Here is an 18,792-nt window from a genome sequence, read left to right on the forward strand (position 1 = left end):
TGATTTTGTGACGTTCCCACTGCCCCAGTTCTTATCACTCCTCGAGAGAAGAACTCAAATTACATGTATTTCAAGAATCTTGACTTACATTATCAGAAAGGTGACCATTTATTATATTTTCTTACCATCTACCATTATTTTAGCATGATGCTGGGGCATGTATTGGTTCCAGCCCTGAGTTACAGGTTTTGCTCGCAATTCTTCCTTTCTTCAGAAAGATGAACAACAGCATTAGTAATGTGTCTCTCCTCACACCTCTGGAAAGGTCTTTAGACAACAATTCCAGCCACAATAAAGTTTCTACCCTGTCAAGTGAAACTGCTAAATGTGAAGAATTCTGTTAATGCAATGTTATGATTAAGATTTTCAATAAACCACAGCAGGGGAAGCCTAAATTTTGCCTCTTGCAGCAACTCTAATAAAGCACAGCTAATCATCTGGGGGAAAAAAGAAAAGGGAAAAAACCTGAAGAAAACTGTGCATGGCGAAATACACAACCTGAAATCAGTGTGAACATACTTCACTGATTCCCAATAGTTTTAGGACCCCATCATTTTGTTGCTGGGGTTTTTTTTCCTTCAGTATTAAAGAAGGCAATATTATTTCCTGAACATACTTGTGTGTATGCTAGCCATGTTTTCAACTTCCTTATCATCATCCTTTGCTACTGCAAAGGAGATATAAAAACACGTTCTGGGAAGGTCAGAAGTTACAGACTATCTGAGTTTTCCCTGCAACATTAGCCTTCTGCTAAAAACTGTGAGGACCTTTACACTTTCCAAATTAGGAGAAAGATGAATGAAGACAGAGTGGATCGAGACACAAACCACCTAAAGAAGACAGGGTAATGGTGTGAGAAACTACCAGTGACACCATTATAATCTGAAACTCTACAAAGCATTTTATTGAAACATGGAGGTAAGAAATATTTTTAGATAGACATTTAATATCAAAGCAATTTTTTCAAATATGTGAAGAACACTTAAAATCAAGTATTCAGCTGTTATCTTTTAAAACTGATATTCACCAAGTATAAATGAACAAGCCTCCACTAATGTAATGGATTTACAGAGGCTAGAGAGCCACAGAAGGTGAGCTTTGAATGATCTAATTAAAGAAAAAGCAAGGGATACTGACCTCATTTGTACCATCACCACACACCTTGCTGCTTGTAAAAACACCAGCATGACATGAGCAAAATTTCCAAGGAAAAATCTGTATTTCTGCTATGAAAAAGCATGAACACTTCTATTTCCAGAACATCTTTTCTGAGAATTTGAAAGCATCAGACAAGAAAGGCTTATAAGAGATGAATGGTTCTCTTGTGCTTAAGACATGAGCCTGGGTTTTTTCCCTGGCTTTGTCCCAACTTCTCTATGGCCTCAAGCAAGGTCTACTACCAGCAAATGGCAGTAAAAGGCTACAAACTCACTTCTGAGCATAGTTCTGAGATAGTTCAGAGCTCCCTAAAGATTAAAATAACTTCCAAGAAGGACAAAAATAAATAGATTAACTAATCAGGAGGGGTTATTGGAAGATTCAACGTCTCTATTAGGATTATTACTGGGAAAGTAAAAATTAATCTCCAAATTAATAGAATTAAAATGGCACACTTAAAATTACGCAAACATCAGCTACATTTTTAGGGGAAAGTTTATTCTAGGTCCCGTGCACAGTTTTAGGAAACAGAACTCCAGAAATCAAAGTAGCAAGAGATTTGTAGGGGAACTCTAGAATGCATGATGCCATTTCCAACACAGTTCTAAGAATCTGCTCCTGTGCTGAGTCACAGTCATGGGGAAACAAAAGCAAAACCATTCCAGATGACCCTGGCGATAGTAGCAGGTTATTAATGGAGCACTGAGATTCTGTTGGTGTACTTCTCTGCCATGACAGCTCTCTAACTCTCTCTGCTAACTAACTTCACAGCTCCTAGGTGCACACTGGCTTCCCTCCGGCCACCTCCAAGCAGAATAAACATGTCACTGCCTCCATCAACTTGTGTAAGCAAACACAATACTTACTACTTCTCTAACTTCAGAGTTCTCTGAATTCTTTATGCATGCCAAATAACCACCATAGGAGAAAGTCTCACATTGTCATGCAGCCAATATCTCTAATGCAAAACTGGAATTGTGTATGAATATGCACTCACATAGCAAAAAGGGAAGTATTTTACAAAAACAGTGTGAGGCTTAAAGTCATGGTTATATGAGAAAATGGCTTCTGAATCAGATATATTTTCTTGCTTATTCAGATACCAGCATATTTTAACTTCTGACATTTGAAAAGCTTTTGTTCACAACTAATAGAACGAGAGCAGAACAGACCTTAAAAGCATCTTAAAGCAATGGAAGATTTAATAAGAAAAGAATACACTTTTAGCCTAGCAAAAAATGTGAGCATATTAATAATAGATGACCAGCAGTACTCAGCACAATATAGGGATCCATGAAATGTTACAAGGCTAAGCCTCATGCTGGTGAAATGCTGGCTGGTAACCCTGATAGAGTCACTATGTGTGAAACATCTTCCCTTGAGGATGTCCAGTGGGTATATTCTCAACCACAGCACTTTTTAGATTAGAAGAGGGTACTCATTTCTGCAGGCCTCCTAATGGTTCCGTGACTTCATCTAATGGCACCCTCTAATAGTTCTTGCACTTACCAAGCCCAGTCAGTAGCACAGCTGCCTCAGTTACAGCTCCATCCCTCTGAGCAGTGATGCCAGAGTGAGGTTGCCAGTACCTGTAGCTCCTGCTGTTCTCTGTGGGAGATGAGATTACTCACTCAGATAGAGGAGGTGTTCAGCATTTAGCACAGTCAGACTGGTGTGCCTCTGATAGTTTATGATATTTAAAGCCCCAGAGATTGCCTCAAACACCAGCATAATTTATTGGTTCACGTTTAGAGGAAGAGAATTGAATGTGAACAGGCTGCCTTGGAAATTACTCTTCTGCCTAGATAGTTGGGATTCAATGTGCACTTGTCATTCAGAGAAAATGCAACAATTAAGGTTTGCCACCCAACAGATTTGGATTTCTTCTTCCTATTGCAGTTAATATCCTGTAATTTTTTAGCCAATTCCAGTCACCAAAAACTGGATTGAGCAAATGAGCTGACAAAGAATCTGAATAAGAAAACCATGAACTCACATCCTTTTAGTACAAATTGAACAGTGCTTTTATCAGCAGAAAAACAACTCCTCCCTGACTTAAAACTGCCCCTTCCCTGTACACAGATGGCCAGTTCCAGTATTTTGGGGATACTTGTTTATATTCCTGTTCTCCAGAATGTTCTTAAGAGACAGACTCTTGTCCTCCCCAAGTGCCTATGGCCAGAAGTGACAACACAAGGGGGAATCCCCAAACAAGCATCCCTTCAGTGCAGATGAAGGTATTTGCAAGTCTCATTCTGCAGGAGAGCTAACTGTGCAGGGATCAACTCAAATCTGTCACCTCCTAAAAGTAACCTCTGCAGAAGATAATCCATGCTTACTATGTTCCTCCTGAAAAAGAAAGAGATTTTTATCTTTGCAATATATTTTAGAACCTCTAAAACACTTTGGAAACAGTGTACAAATAAATTAGAAACGTGTTCTCCAAATTATGAGCCCACCCAAATACAGTGAACTAGTGTATTGAAGTGTTAATATGCTCAGTCACATGTGGCAAATATTAAAAAAAGGAATAATCCCAACTGCGTGCAGAAACATGAAGAATACCCAAGCATAAAACCAACCTGAACTACAATTCCAGAGACTTTCTGCAGAGCATAAAGAAAAGCATTTGCACGCTTCTTTTTCTGACTCCATAACCTGTTTTGGTTTGTAAGGGCTTGAGGCTGGTTGTATCTCAGACACACATCCTATTGCAGAACAAACCTCAGCTGCAGTGCGCTTCAAATGATCTCTAAAAGGGCAAATCCAGCCCTGAACATGGGGCATTATTTACTTCAGCTTCTCAACAGATGAATACACACAGTGAAACCCTAGCAGTACTGGAGCCCTCCACCATGAGTGGCCTGTGGACCAGACTAGAAATCTCATCGAAAACTAAGAAATTCACGTGGCCAAGAATTTCATGGGCCAGATAGCCCAAGAGAACCAAAAACATAATAAAGCTAAAAAATAAATAATTAAATTAATACAGCTGCAACAAATACACCAGAATCTCAGTTCAGTGAGATCTTGGGTTAACCTGGACACTCTTTTGGCCACAAGGCACTGCACAAAGAGTTCCTCGGCTTTCGGTGCAAGTAAGTATCACATACTGACCTAAACACTGACACCTGGAACCCATCAAGGATACAAAAATTGCAATGAAATTATTTGATGTCACCTTCTTTCCCACCCCTAGATGATTCAGGTTTGTTAAATGTGACCAGAAGAGGTTATATAGGCTGTATTGCTCTCCAAACATCACGCATTACACTTCTTTTAAAAAGAGGGGTATATAGAAAATTTCAGCAGACGAGGGTGAATACAGATTTAGTACCTGTCCCACAACAGAACAAGCAATAAGGTTCATGTACCTGTATGATGGGCGTCAGTATCACCCTGATGAGGCTGTTTCACACCCTGCATTACCGCTGTGCAAGGCAGCACACCACATCTCAGCTGCACAGGCTACACTTTGGAAGAGTCATCAGTGCATTCAATTGTTTACAGTTGTACTGATTAACAAATTAACTGGTTACAATTAAAATGTAAAAACACTTATCTTCATGATGTCTAACTCATGAAGAGAACATGTTAGAGAAATGAGAAAAATGAAGAGCTTCATAATTTAATCCAATTTAAATAAACGTTGGCACCTTGTGGTTACTTCTGGCACAACTCAGTCAGCTTTGGCTTTCATGGTGACTTTTATAGTGGCTTTCAACCACTATGACTAAATTATACATTAGTAATATACAACTTGAAGCCATTCATGGCATCTAATATATTTCAGTGTACTTAAAACTCTTTTCTGACATTTGAATGAAGTTTGGATATAGGCTACTGCCATTCATATGGCAATTTTTTCACTGTAAATCCAGGTTTGGAAGCTTTTTTTTTTAGTCCCTCCTAACACCCCCATTCCAAGTGCTGTAATAACTGCATTACAGTTACTGACTCTACTAGTTCATCTATCTGTTATCACCAGTTCACATTCCCTTCTTTTCTGAAAGACCCTTTCATAATGTTGAGCAACCAACATCATGCGAATAACCACAAGTAACTGTGGCAACTACACAACTAAAGAAAACTTACATTGTATAGTTGCAAAACACTCAGATAAGAACAACATACCAGGCCCATTTGCAGTCACAAGTGAATTTTAACAGTCTTGACTGGTTTGGGGAACCCAAACCAAGTAAGTCTGAATCTTACTGTGACAAACAGATGAAAATCAGAATTTGGATGTTGTTCCGAAATAACTGGGAGGAGAGCTGGGAGCAAATCATTCGGCTCCAGGAAAAAAAAAAAAAAAAAGAGAGATGAATGTGAAAATGGAAATAGTGTATCATTTCACAGCTAGGCATTGGAGCCAAGATTTCCTGTTGATGTGAACAGAAATGGTTTATCAGAAGAAGAATGAGGCTGAGCACAAATCTGTGACTAACCGACATAAGAACTGGAAACAGAGGTGATTGAGAAAAATGTCTCCCAAAACTGGGCATTTTTTAGGCTTCCTCAATGCCCATGTTGGTGGGTACACCAAAACAGGTATTCAGGTATTTTACAAATGTACAGCTCCCTGACTATAGTCTGATTAAAGAATCTTCAGTAGCTCAGGGGATCTCCATGGGAAGACCATCTATCTTCAGTATTCTGCATAGCTCATAGGCATTAGAGGACACAGAGGCTTTTCTAGTTTCTATGATGCAAATTATTCAATCAGTAGGAGCAGCAAGGCTTCTGTTCCAGTTAAAATATAAACATACTTACCCTGCTGATGTCTCCTTAATTCATGAAACAAATACATGTTAGAGAAATTAAACACCCTGCTTACTCTGCAACAGAAAGATACAGCAAACTTTTAGCAGGAAAAATACACGGCTCATGGGCAGAGGCAAATTATATATTGTTGTGCTGTTATTCCTGTACTATAATGCACTACCATTTCCAGCTTTAGAATTCTTTGGTTTTTTATTTGTTGACTGTGGAGACTAAACTTCCAGAAGAATGTTTTTCTATGTGCTCCATTTTAACAGAACTCTGTTTCCAAAAAGGATTTAGACGTGAACTCTTTCCAGTCCATTTAAGAAGCTGCACTTAACTGGGAGGTTTTTTTGGGCATTTGATTTGGTTTGGTTTGGTTTTCTAGGCTTATACGGATTTACATGTCTATTTATTTCCACTGTGGCTTGTGCTTAGCTTCACCTGCACACTCCTGAGCTCCAGTAGCATTTTGCTCACAGGAGAATCCAGGAATTACCAACAGGGCAGTGAAGTTGCAGCATTCCCAGGACAACACAGAGTATTCAAGGCTCAACTAAAGGCAAAAAGTAGAGATGGATGAGAAATAAGCCAGTCATTCCAATCTCCCTAGAAAACATCATCATCATCATCATATGACTTTGCTTCCCTGGCATTTTTTATTCAAAGGGTCTGACACTAACACAGTAACTTTACAAGAGAATAGTGAGAAACTGGCTTAGCAGCAGCAGCAGTATGTCAGAAAAGATAAATAAAAATCTTTTCCTTAAGATCTTATTTTCAGTGAAACCTGAGGCAGGAATTCCTCCCACACACAAAGAAAACTTTCATCTCTCTGATGAAGAGGGCTTCCACATCCCACTTTTTTTACACTCGTCTAAATACACCTTTCTACACTTTTCATCCCATGCTCCCACATAATCTCCTTAACTATAAAAGTATTTCAGGATCTTCCTGCTCATGCTTCATCTCCTAAGTATTATTCTACTTTGCTCTATGTGTAGTTTCCTTGGTGTGTGTCAAAACCCTCCTCAGAGAATTCCATTTGGCTCATTATCAAGCATATACCCTTTATATGTATTTATACTTATTTCCAGCCAAAACTTCTGTACTCACAAAACTGAAAAAAAAAAAGAGAGAGAGACTTGTAGAAGAACCAAGATTACCTTGATTATTCAAGATTAACTCTCAACATAAATAATTGGTTTACAATTATCTTCTTTCTGCATTTCACAAAATTTTTAATTTTATTTCTTTGCAGCATTCACTTCTAAGAGATATTTTTCTGACTGAAAAGTATCTGTTGTATTATGTCAAAAATTTTCCTTTTTCCTTTTCTTCTACTGTACTACTGGCATTCACCAGGTGGAAGGGGTTCACTGCTGCCCTTGCTTGAACCTACCATTATAAAGAGCTTATATGTAAAAGAATGACTTTCAGCAACTTTAATGAGAGCTGCAGGGCATTCAGCAACTTGTAAGAACAAGTCCCAAATCACCACAGCATTAAAAAATCCATCTGAGTTGAGATTGCATGCAAGACAGGGCTGCGTTTGAAGAAAGACAAGATGATAAGGAAGTATAGTAAAAAGTAAAAGGTCTAAAATAAAATCTTTTACTACCATTTCATTACCAAGGTATTAAGCACTCTGTATGTTCCCGAGATCAGAGTACAGTGATAATGCTGCTTACCTCTGTCCTTTACAGACCTATCAAAGGCACAGATCCATAGCAAGACTACAAAGATTTCACTGGTCACACATAGAAGAAAAGAAAAAAAAAATAGCCCATGACACAGTAAAACCTGTCATAGTGCTGCTGGCACAGCTGTGTCAAGGAACTGCAAGTCTCACTCAGCGTAGGAGTGTCTGATCCAAAACCTGCTGGCGTGCCCTTTAGGAAGGTATGCATTAACTGCTTATGAAAGATGAGAAGAAAACTGTTTCATCTTGGACAAAACTGAGCTGCTTCAAGATTCAAAGTGAGACACTTTCCATTTGCTACTGCGCAAATTTTGTTTTGAAGACAAACTGTACTAAAAAAAAAGCAGTAAGAAATGTTCTTTTGACCAATGAAAAAGATTAAATTTACATAAAAACAATAAAATTAACATTATTTTTCATTTTAATTTAATGTCAGTTACAAAGCTTACAAGGATATCCTGTCCAGTATGAGCTAAGGCAGTGGTGCAAACCATTGCACTAGCATGCCAGCACCGCTCATAAGCTGAAGGAAACCTGAAGGAAACTTTGGCAAAACCATCATTTTGGTCTTCACCCTGCCCACCAACCTTCACCCTTCTTCTTTAACATAAAAGATGGAAATTATGACCAATCTCTATATTAAGATGACATTTTTATACTGAGGCTATAGCAAGACTAGTATCATTTAATATAAACTTTTCATAACGACATTTACCCTCATCTAACCTGCAGTGGATTACAAAATGTGACCTAGAGGTGAAAACCTCTGTATCATGTTCTCAGTTTCCTGAACCACATAGTCACTTATTACTGGTCCTTTATATTAGTCATCTATAACCAAAAATGTGCAGTTCATTTCCCTGTATAGACAGAAATAACAGGCTTTTTGCCCCAAAATGACTGCTTAGCAATTAATTACAAGACTGACTGAATGAAATATATTTTGCTTCAATATTAATGAGTTCAAAAGATCTGATATACTACATTGCATCACGGCATTGTTACTTATGACATAGGAAATCTCAAGGCAATCACAGGTATTTCTCACTTAAACATCAAGGCTTGACACCAAGAGATACAACAGAATACTGGAATTGTTATTGCCATATCAAGCCTATTTCCACTGCATTATAAACACAATAAATTATGAAACTATTTCAAAATAACTCAAATTACTGTGTATTTTAAATATGGTCCTAACAAAGAATTGAAGACCTTTATTCCTTATGCTCTGATAAAATTATATAATCACAGGATAACCTAAGTTGCAAGATGTCTTTGGAGGTCATCTGGTAAAACCTTTATTCATAGCAGGGCCAAATTTGACATCAGATAAACTTCCATTAGATCAGGTTTTGAGAGCTATGCTTAGCTCAATTTGAATTTATTCAAGAATGGAGTTTCCAAAAATTTCTTTCAAAAACATGATCCAGTAATCCCACTATAATTTTTTTTCTAGTATTCAATCAATTTCCCCTGTGTTGATCCTGGGTCCTTTGCCTCTCAGCTTCACCAAGCACATCCAAAAAGCGATCATCTTAGCAAGTACGGAATGCATTAATTTACTCCAGCTCTAATCAAGTGAAGTACAAAACCTCCAATTCTTGTACAATACCAGGGCCAATGATTAGTGTGACTGGTTTGACTCTCACTTTGGTCATCTAACCAACTAAATTCATATCATAGGGGGGCCAAAATGCAACGCTTTTACCTAAAAATTTAAAGGATTGTGATTTTATTACTTATGTGTCGATCTACCAAATTGGTCCTAAAACTAAAAATGCCTCTTTGTACCTATAAGATCCAAGTAAGATACAGATTGAAAACAGGAGCTAAGATTAACTAGTCTTACAAATTCTTATTTCAGATCCAAATCTCACCAAATTGGCAATATTTAAACACCACCTAAACAACTGCAAGTGCAATCGACCCATATCATTTCCAAAAATAAACCTACAAAGTGTTCAAGGTCTGAAAGTTCTACCAAAACTCCATTTAGATCCAACAATACTATCCCAAATTCCAATGACTTTCCAAACCACAATATTTGTTTCTTAGTCCCAAGAATGGGGTCCGGGTAGAATGTAGCAGATCTTGAAATAGATGCAGCATATCTGAATGTTCTTAAAATAACTATTTACAAAACTTACTGGTCTTATAGACAGGAAGAGCAGCTACATAATTCACAATATTCAGCGTATTAATTGTCATTATTATCACTGATATCTTAACTCTTTCACTTCATCACTATAAATATATTAATTGTTTATATGACAATTAATTGCCCCTCAGTCATAGAGCAGGCAGGAATTGTAGAAAAGTGGCCTAAAACTAAGCAAGAGCTGCATGATTCCTTTCAGAGGAATCAGTTCAGCAAGTTCAGAGGGCTCTGAAAGTTCATGTTTCCTCAAGTTTTGAATTTCTAACTTTGGAACAATGAACAGAAGAAGTCTTGCATGTAGCTTCAACAGGGGGAGATTTCACTTCTGAAGCTGAATTTCTGGTGCATGGAGAGGTTAAATCCTACAGTGTTGATGAGCTCAGAACATGTGTTTTACTAACAGATAACTCCCAACAATTTTGAAAAATAAAACAAAAACACAAAGTGGAAATAGTGTTAGTTTTCACTTTCTTGCTGCTGATGATCCTAAAACGTATATAATATCATGTATTTTTTGGATTGCGAATATTTAACTCGAGTAGTTCTACTGGATGCAGCGTATTACTTCCAATGTGAAGGTTAAATGCAACTACACACCCACATTACAAGCATATCAGCCTCTTAGGTATAGCCACCAGCGATGGTTACATATTTTGGGAATGTCATTTGAGTTATTAGAGGAAAACACCATTCCCACCTCAGCTGTAATAACAGAAAGTGCAACATCCTGCTACCAGGGCATTGTTCAGGGCCAAAACCCCAAGCTTTCTCCATCCTTGCTAGTACAAGAGGCACTCCCTCAACTTCCTCCTCTTTTATCAGTGGACAGATGCCTCATCTCCAGATCAATGGGCTGGTGATTCTTTCATCAACATAAAAAGTGCAGCAATTTATTGGTTCAAAGATTTTACTTTCTCAAATTTACCAATTCCCTTGAAACCCTGAACTGTTAAGTGAATAACTGGTATCTGTCAGTTCTAACATCCAAGCATCAGGAGTCAAAGTCATAGAAAGTCCAGCTCTATAAAGTATTTAAAAGTGAGATGAAAAATCTATGCATGATATATACATGTATCACTTCCCCACATAACTTCTGAAATTCCATGATGTCCAGTAAGAAATGATGAAACATTATTGTTAATTCTAATGGATACAGTCTCATCTCCAAATGTAAGGATTTACATACATCAATATAATTAATGTTAATGGCATTCATAAATTTAAAACTTCTGAATATTGAAAGAGATTAGGCTGTTGAAATGACCAATTGCACTTCCCAAACAAAAAGGAGTCGAAACATTAGTACATAGAAGCTGTGTTTCCACTGAAATAATTTTTCAGTGTGGCCTGCTGACACTTTACTTATTTGGAAAGTAACAGGTTAAATAGGGAACAGCCTATTTTACACTAGCTATAACTGGATAAACCATACACTCCTAAATCAGGATCTACAGAATGAACACAGTGCAGAGGAGCCCAAGGACAAGCACATGAAATGAGGTTGTCAAAGCCATGACGGGACTTAAGTCACACACTTTCCATCAACCATCCCTTCACTACTTTGAAAATCTCATTTACCATCTCTGTAATGGTAACAAAGAACACACAGTTCTTTGTGTTTGTCTGCCTACTTCTAGGTCCCAAAAACTTCCACTTATTGTAAGGGTTGAAACAACATTATCCTGCTAAGGTAGTTTATCAGAAACACATTTTCAAAGCAGCATGAAGGTTTTCACTGTGTGACATTTATTAACACCAATTGGATTCACACAGCTAAATCTTGCTGCAATTTATTGCCAATTTACCCCTTCCAGAATTTAGTATTTTTTTAATTTGTTTTATCTTCCAAACATTTTCATCTTTCAGTGTTTTATGGCACCATGTCTGCAATAGCACAGGCACAATCTCTGCCAGCTGGGTTAATTTTTTAGTACAGACAAGGCCAAGACTTCTAGTGGCATCAGTAAGAATTACAGCTGTAATCCAAAGGATTCATATATCCTTATGATATATTTTTTTCCAATGTGTGCATAGCTCCTAATAATCTCAATGACATATTTATGCACAAAAAGATACATATACAGTTCATTGTTCTTTGCTCAGACATCTTTGGCAATGGCATATGACAATGCTTCAGTCAGGAAGAGCAAAACAAGGAAAGACCAAGGAGGAGTGGTGGGGCAAGACACAGTTCTCCTTACACAAAATTTCCTTGGTTTTCAGAAGCAAAATACACATGAAGGGGTTCAATGAAACTCTGAAAGAGACTAACAGCTTTTTCTGAACTTGCACTACCTACACTTCCATCTCAATGATTTTCTTCCAGAATTCTGTACTACACATAATGATATGGATTCCCATTTACAAATGAAATTATTATTAAATGATAGAAGACTAAATAGAGACTGTCCTTAGGATTACTAAATGAAACCCTTAAATGCATTCATTACAAAAAAGTAAAAGGTGTCAGCCAAAAACCTCCACTTTCTTGGATTAAAGCGTAACTGAAAATCGCTATTACTGGCATTTTATGTCAAAATCCCCTGACAAACAGGACTGAAAATTACAAGCAAATCTTGCAGTTAATACACTTATTGGGTTAACATTAGAGAGAGGGCATTTTATTCAATGCAATTACTGTTTTCCTCTTCAATTTGCCTAGGCTGTTTTTTTATACATTGCTGGGATAAAGAAGGCAAAAGTTAGAGAAGACAAAAGTTTTAAAGAATCAAGAAACTGTGCTTTGACAACACTGAACAGTGCACTCTTCTTTAGAACAAGAAATAAATCTTGTTTATGAACATGTCTCCAGGGATTTGGATTTTTACTTTCCACCTTATACAGAAGAGAATCTACACAGTACATGCCTGCTATAAAAGGTGTTGCCAACTGTATTTAATTAGAAACTTCTTTCTCAGGTAATATCAAAAGGTTAATCCCAAGGCTAAGCCTGAGCTGTTCCCAGGCCCTTCTCTACATGATCAGAACACGACTGTTTTTGTAACTTTAAAAGAAGTTAACAACTTCTTTTTTAAAAATATGTGCCCATCTGTTTCCTTTTTAAAGTTTTTTTTCAAGTCATAAAAATCATCAATACTTCTGAAATTCTACAAGTTAGCACTACAAGCGCTTGGATTCTGCAAGATTTAATCTAAATATTGTCTACAATCACTAATATCTCTTACACCCCTCCATAAGTAGAAGCAAAGTCAAATAAATCTCACTTAATGACAGTAATGTCCAGGGATGCAGTTTTGCTGCATATGTTTTATATTCACGACCTCTAAGATATTAGAAAAAGATTTAAATTCTCTGTGGTGTTAACTTCTAGGTATATAAACTGAACACTACCGCCACTGAGATCATGGAAAGCACCTGAGCTTTAAGTTCATGTGTCGTGGCTTAGGAATGATACTCCCTAATTTAGTTCTCTGACTGAGACTCTCCAGATCATGCTGCCACTCGCTCCTCCCTCTCCTTTCCCCCTACAGGTGCCTGGAGAGGAAAATTAGAGGCACAAAAGGCAAAGACCGTGGGTTAAGAGAAGAACAATTTACTGGAAACAGCAATGAGATAAGAAAAGGAACCAAAAGCGTGCTAAAGAGAGAGTGATTGACATGCAAAATGCTCGTTCCGGTCCCACCAGACCGCAGCCGTGTAGCCATGCTGCCCCCTTGGCTTGGATCCAGGGCCACCCCACCGCTCTCTCCAGCTTGGGACTGCTGCCACACTACCCCACACAGAAGGAGTCCATTCTCCTTTTTCCTCTATCCCCGGCAATGATGTGAGGGAGCACAGAACAACCCCCAGGTTCCTAGCTATGCCCCCTCCAGGCTACTGCAAAAACCTTAATCCCATCTTGATTGGAACCAGGACATAATATCTACTAGATTACTTCTTGAATATGAAGAAAGACTTCTATTTTTTAAATGAAAATAAATTAAAATGACAGCATGTTGCCATACTGCCATTTATCAGTACCTGAAAGATGTAGGTATGACAGTGGAACATCACTATAAAACAGGTAAGAACAGCAGAAAAAAACTGTGCATTGAAGTAATTTTTTGAAAGTTGTTATATATCATCTGATAGGTCTTTTATAAAACATGACTCTTTTCCTGAAAGACTTTTTATGCATTTCTCTGCAGATTATGGTGGCCATTCACACTTTACTTCAATTTTATAGCCTCCCAGTAATTCCACAGAATAGTAAATACAGTTATTATAATCCTCGTAACTGGCAAAAAGATATATTTGAAGAAATAGGGTTTGTTTCCCCTCCCACATACATGATGTAAATCAGGAGCAATTCTGCTGCAGTCGTTAGCACAAAACTGATACAAAACAAGAAATAAAAAATAACAGCAACGTATACAGAACACTTTCCTTACACTAAGAGTACAAATTATATGCCTCCTCTGGTTTTTGGCAAGGTTGTGCCGTTGAGTTACTTATACTACACTAAGCCCATCACTCTATTCACATGTGAATAAGGTCCAGGCTCACACTGGAAACAATGGAGACACACCAGTTTACACAGGCTAAGAACCTGGCACAAAGCCTTGAAAATAAAAGGGGATTTTCAAATAAACGCAATATGTACAATTACTTCTGGAGTATTACCTCTGAAACAGAGGCGATTTCAAAGTGTTGTGAGAGAAAACTAGAAAGATCGCAAAGGATTACGAATACAAACAACCAATCCCCCCACATACACTAAACGCATCCCACTTTTCTCCTTTACAGGCACACACACGAGGAACACCACTCATTTTAAGAGAGATCATGTGGCAAAATGATGACACTGAGTCACTAGAAAAGAGAAAAATCTTTTAAAACACTCTTGGGACCAGGGAATACTGTTAAGGGGAGAGTATTATTTTATCATCCTGCTAATGAGCCGGATGAAGGATTATTGTTGTTTGGCGGTGATTTATCTCAACAACTGTTTTCTCTAAAATAAATATGCCAACTCCACTAAACAAAGAGAAGAAGCGGCACCGTTCTGTTGTTATAAGTGCACGCTGAGGAATACTTAAGCAGAGCAAAGGAACACCAAGAAAAGTCACGGGACTGGGCCGGCACACGCCGCTTTTACACACGTTAAGAAAAATAGAAAAAGAAAGAGGCGGCGATGCCGGTCCCCGCATCTTCTCACTGCGCCGGCAGCGCCCAGCAGTGTCCGGCCCCGCCGCCGCCCCGCGGGCATTGACCGGGGGCACCGCCAGCCTCGTTCTTCCCCTCGGCCTCTACTTTGAGCAGACGGGGGAAGCCCCTGCCCGGGACCACCGGGGAGTGACACCAGGGCGGGGGAGCCGCTCTCCCTCAGGCAGGGAGCGCCGACAGCCGACCGGGCTGGGGCGCCGCGGCACCCGCCCCGGGTCGCCCACACTCTCCGTCCCCCAGCCACGGAGCCGCTCTGGACGCGCCGCTCCGCCAAACTTACGCGTCGGGGCGCGGGGGCGCGGGGCGGGCGCGCCGTCGGGGCGCCGGGCGCGGACAGCTCCGCGGCCGGGTCAGCGCCGCTCCGCGGCCCCGGCGGCCGTGCCCGGGGCGGGGGAGAGAGCGCCCGACCCTGCCCAGCCCCCGCGAAGCCGAAGCGTGCCCCGGCACTCACCAGCTGCAGCGAGCAGAGGAAGATCAGCGTGCAGCGACCCGTGCAGCAGCCCATGGTGGCAGCCGGAGAGCCGCCGCCGCTGCTCCGCTTCTTCCCTCCCGCACTGATGCGGCCCCGGCGGTGAGGCGGGGGTCTCACCGCATCCGGACGGAGCGGCCGGGCGTGCGTGTATCCCCCGCCTCCTGCTGCCTCGCTCCTTTGTGGAGAGGCTTCTCCTCGGCGGCGGGAAGTAGCGCGCGGAGGTCGGCGCGGCCCCAGCGCTGGGAGCCGGCGGCAGCGGAGCGCTCTGCCCGGGTCTGGCTCTGGGGAAGGGGCAGGGGCCGGGGGTGGGCGTTCGCGGACCGGGGCGGGGTGGGCAGAGGGAACGAGGGTGGGGAGGCGGGGGGCGCGGGTGGGCGTGCGAGGGAGGGCGGGAGCTCTGCGAGGTGTGAACGGGAGAGGAGCGGGGGCGGCGGCGGTGGGCTTTTCTCAGGCGCCGTGCCGGGGATCCCCGGGCGGGCGGTTTGCAGGGATTTTGGAGGCTCCGAGGGCAGGCTGTGCTTGAGGGCAACTTGGCGGGAGGGGCGGGGGGCTGTGCGGACAGCGGCAGCCCGGCGTGGGCTGCTTGTTGCGAGCGCCCGGGGAAAGTTCAAGGCACTCGGGCGGCCGAGGCGGGGAGGGGCGGGGAGCGGCGGCCGGGGAGCGGCGGGGCGGGCCCGGAGCAGCCCGCCCGTGTGGCGGCCGGGACAGCCCGGCGGCGGTCGCGGGCCATTGTTCGCCGGCCGCGCTGTGCCGGGGTCGGAGCGGGCTCCGGGGGCAGGGGAAGCAGCCAGGAGCCCGATCCTCAGGGAGTCCCGCTGGCTGCGGCTGAGTGCCCTTTCCCAGCGGGTGCCGGGCGGTACCCGGTGAGCCCGTTCCCGTCCCGCCGCCCCAGCCACGGGCGGGCAGTGTCTGGGTGCCTGAGGCTGCCGCTCGGGCTGTTGGGTCCCCTCCTCGTCCGCGCACCAGTGATGCTGGGGGAAGGGGTTTCCCTTCCTGGCAGCGCCATTGTGCCAGGAGAGCCCGCCGGCTCCTGCTGTCCCTCGCGGATATGAGCTGGGAATGGGCTCCGGGGAGAGGGACTCGGCTCCGGCAGTCGCCGTTCCTGGCAATGGCAAACCGTAGAGTCGTTTAGGTTGGAAAAGATCTAAGATCGTCAAGTCCAAACGTTAATCCAGCACTGCCAAGTCCATATCGTACACGGAGACGGATGAACAAACTGCTCTCCAGGGGCCTCTCCAGGGGCAGTTGGGAGAAACAGGATCAGTGGAGATACTGCGGTCTCTACAGCTATATATGTAGTTTGGTCATAGACAAGTAATCTTCTGGGGCGAGATAATAAATCCAAATATACACACCGTCTCTTAAAAATGCAGTGTGGTGATGAAGTGTCGGGTACCTTCTTTTTTCCCTTCTCCAACAAAGTACAGATAAATTCAGGGTTTTTTTACAGGCATTAAGGCATGTTTCACTCACCAGAGAGCACTTTCCTACAGCCTGTTACCAGCTGCTGTTCCACAATACAGACTTCTGCCACAAAACACTGAAGCTTGCCCTGGGGGAAAAGAAAAACAAAACACAAAACTAAAAACAAAACCTTATCTTCTGCAAGGCATTTTAGTGAGTTATCTGATTAACGTCTCTGTGAAATACACAGTATTGCATCCCCCAACTGCATACAGCTCTTCATTTATATATTAAATAGTAGTGTCAATAATCAAATAATTACGAGGCTACTGTAAAACAGTATTGTGTCAGATTAGATTTGGAAAGTTTCCTTTTTCTACCCCTTTTTTCTACCCTTTTAAGTAGGAAGACATTAGGACAGTTTTAAATACCAACCCGAAGGAACAAAAGGAAGACAAGGAAGAAGCAGATTCTGCTCATCCAGGATGTGTATTTGACTAGGTGGGTATTTGAGGACCATAAAATATAACCCACATTGCACAGTATAAAAAAATTTAGTAAAACCACCTAAGATTTATATTTCCATGTTTGGCTTCTAAGACAAAATTCTACCTGGGGCTAAAGTTTACTGAAGTTACATGTTCTGAGAACATATATATTTTGCAGGATGAATATCTGAAGATATGAAAGTAAATTGAAAAGGTGATAGTTGCCAAAAATACATTGCAGGCTCTGTGAGCTGGTAAATTTTATGGATAATTGGTTTTCTATAGAGAAGGCTTAGGGGAAGCATCATCTCTCTGCACTTCACTGAAGTATTTAGTAGACTATAAAATCTTTTTACTTAAACCAAATAATACAGAGATTAATAATAAGAATGGCTGGATGGGTAAGAAACCATATCCATGAAATGCCAAGAGCTAGTGCTGAAGAGATTTTACTTGTACTCCCCATATTCAGGCCCTATTTTTACTTCAGTGGGATAAAGTTCATAACTTTCCTCTATTTCTCCCCAAGAATAGTGCTTTTCTGAGAAGCAACTAAATCCTATGGAATAAGGGGTAGAGAATGTGATAGTTTTGGCTGCAAGAGAGTTAATTTTCTTCACAGTAGCTACTAAGTGATTGTGTTCTGGATTTGTGCTCATGCAGGGTTAATAATTCAGGAGTGTTTTAGTCACCTCAGAACGTGGTTCACAGACCCTCAAGGCCTTTTACTTCTCACCCTTCACCACTAACAAGGGGGCTGGGGGTACACATGGAGATATGTGTTCCATGCCATATGATATCATGCTCAGCATATAGTGCTAGGAGAAAAAGGAAGAGGGGGACATTTGGGGTGATGGCATTTGTATTCTTCCCAAGTCATTGTTACACGTGACAAGGCCCAGCTTTCCTGGGGATGGCTCAATACCTGTCTGCCCATGGGAAATAGCCAGTGAATTCCTTGTCTTGTCACATCAGGGGAGGGTGGGGGAAGAGTGAGTAGCTGCAGGGGGCTGAGTTTTCAGCTGGAGTTAAACCACAAGAAGTGAGAGTAAGTTTCTTAGAGGTTTATGAATCTCTAATATTTTTCTTTTTGTTTTCTCATGTTCCTGAAGTGTTTAGTTATTTACGTCCTCTAGCTAGCCAAAAATGATCCCCCCCCCCAAAAAAAAAAAGATAGTTATGATAAATATTATACCTGAGTGTAAGGTTTCACAAGGAAAAAAATTACACAACAGAATGCTCTAGAACATGACTTCCATAGGACCACAAGGAATTTAAATAATAGAATAACCTTGCACTGCAGCTGAAAGCACTGGACAATAGGAGAAGTACAGGAGAAAGAATCTGAATCAGAAGGAAGCTAACATTGAAGTATGGTTATGAGAAGGCAGGATTTCTAGAACATATCAGAGAATGCAATATAAGAATAAAAAAATGTACAAAGCAAATAGGAAGGACTCTATTTTACAGACTTTTC

General features: G+C 41.2%; 1 protein-coding gene across 2 annotated transcripts in view; it reads right to left on the reverse strand.

The window, feature by feature from the left end:
- The window catches only part of NKAIN3 (sodium/potassium transporting ATPase interacting 3), a 336,223-nt gene extending 320,746 nt beyond the window's left edge, over positions 1 to 15,477 (reverse strand). For both annotated transcript variants that reach the window (XM_066205155.1, XM_066205146.1), the window contains exon 1: positions 15,403 to 15,477. In XM_066205155.1, coding sequence (XP_066061252.1) covers positions 15,403 to 15,456 — 54 coding nt within the window. In that variant the 5' untranslated portion in view covers positions 15,457 to 15,477. The remainder of the gene's footprint in view (positions 1 to 15,402) is intronic.
- Between the last annotated feature and the right edge of the window lie 3,315 nt (positions 15,478 to 18,792).

The sequence above is a fragment of the Chamaea fasciata genome, unplaced genomic scaffold (genome assembly GCF_029207755.1).
Source record: "Chamaea fasciata isolate MVZ Bird 193981 ecotype frontalis unplaced genomic scaffold, bChaFas1.0.hap1 SCAF_1, whole genome shotgun sequence".
In the NCBI taxonomy this organism is placed as follows: domain Eukaryota; kingdom Metazoa; phylum Chordata; class Aves; order Passeriformes; family Sylviidae; genus Chamaea; species Chamaea fasciata.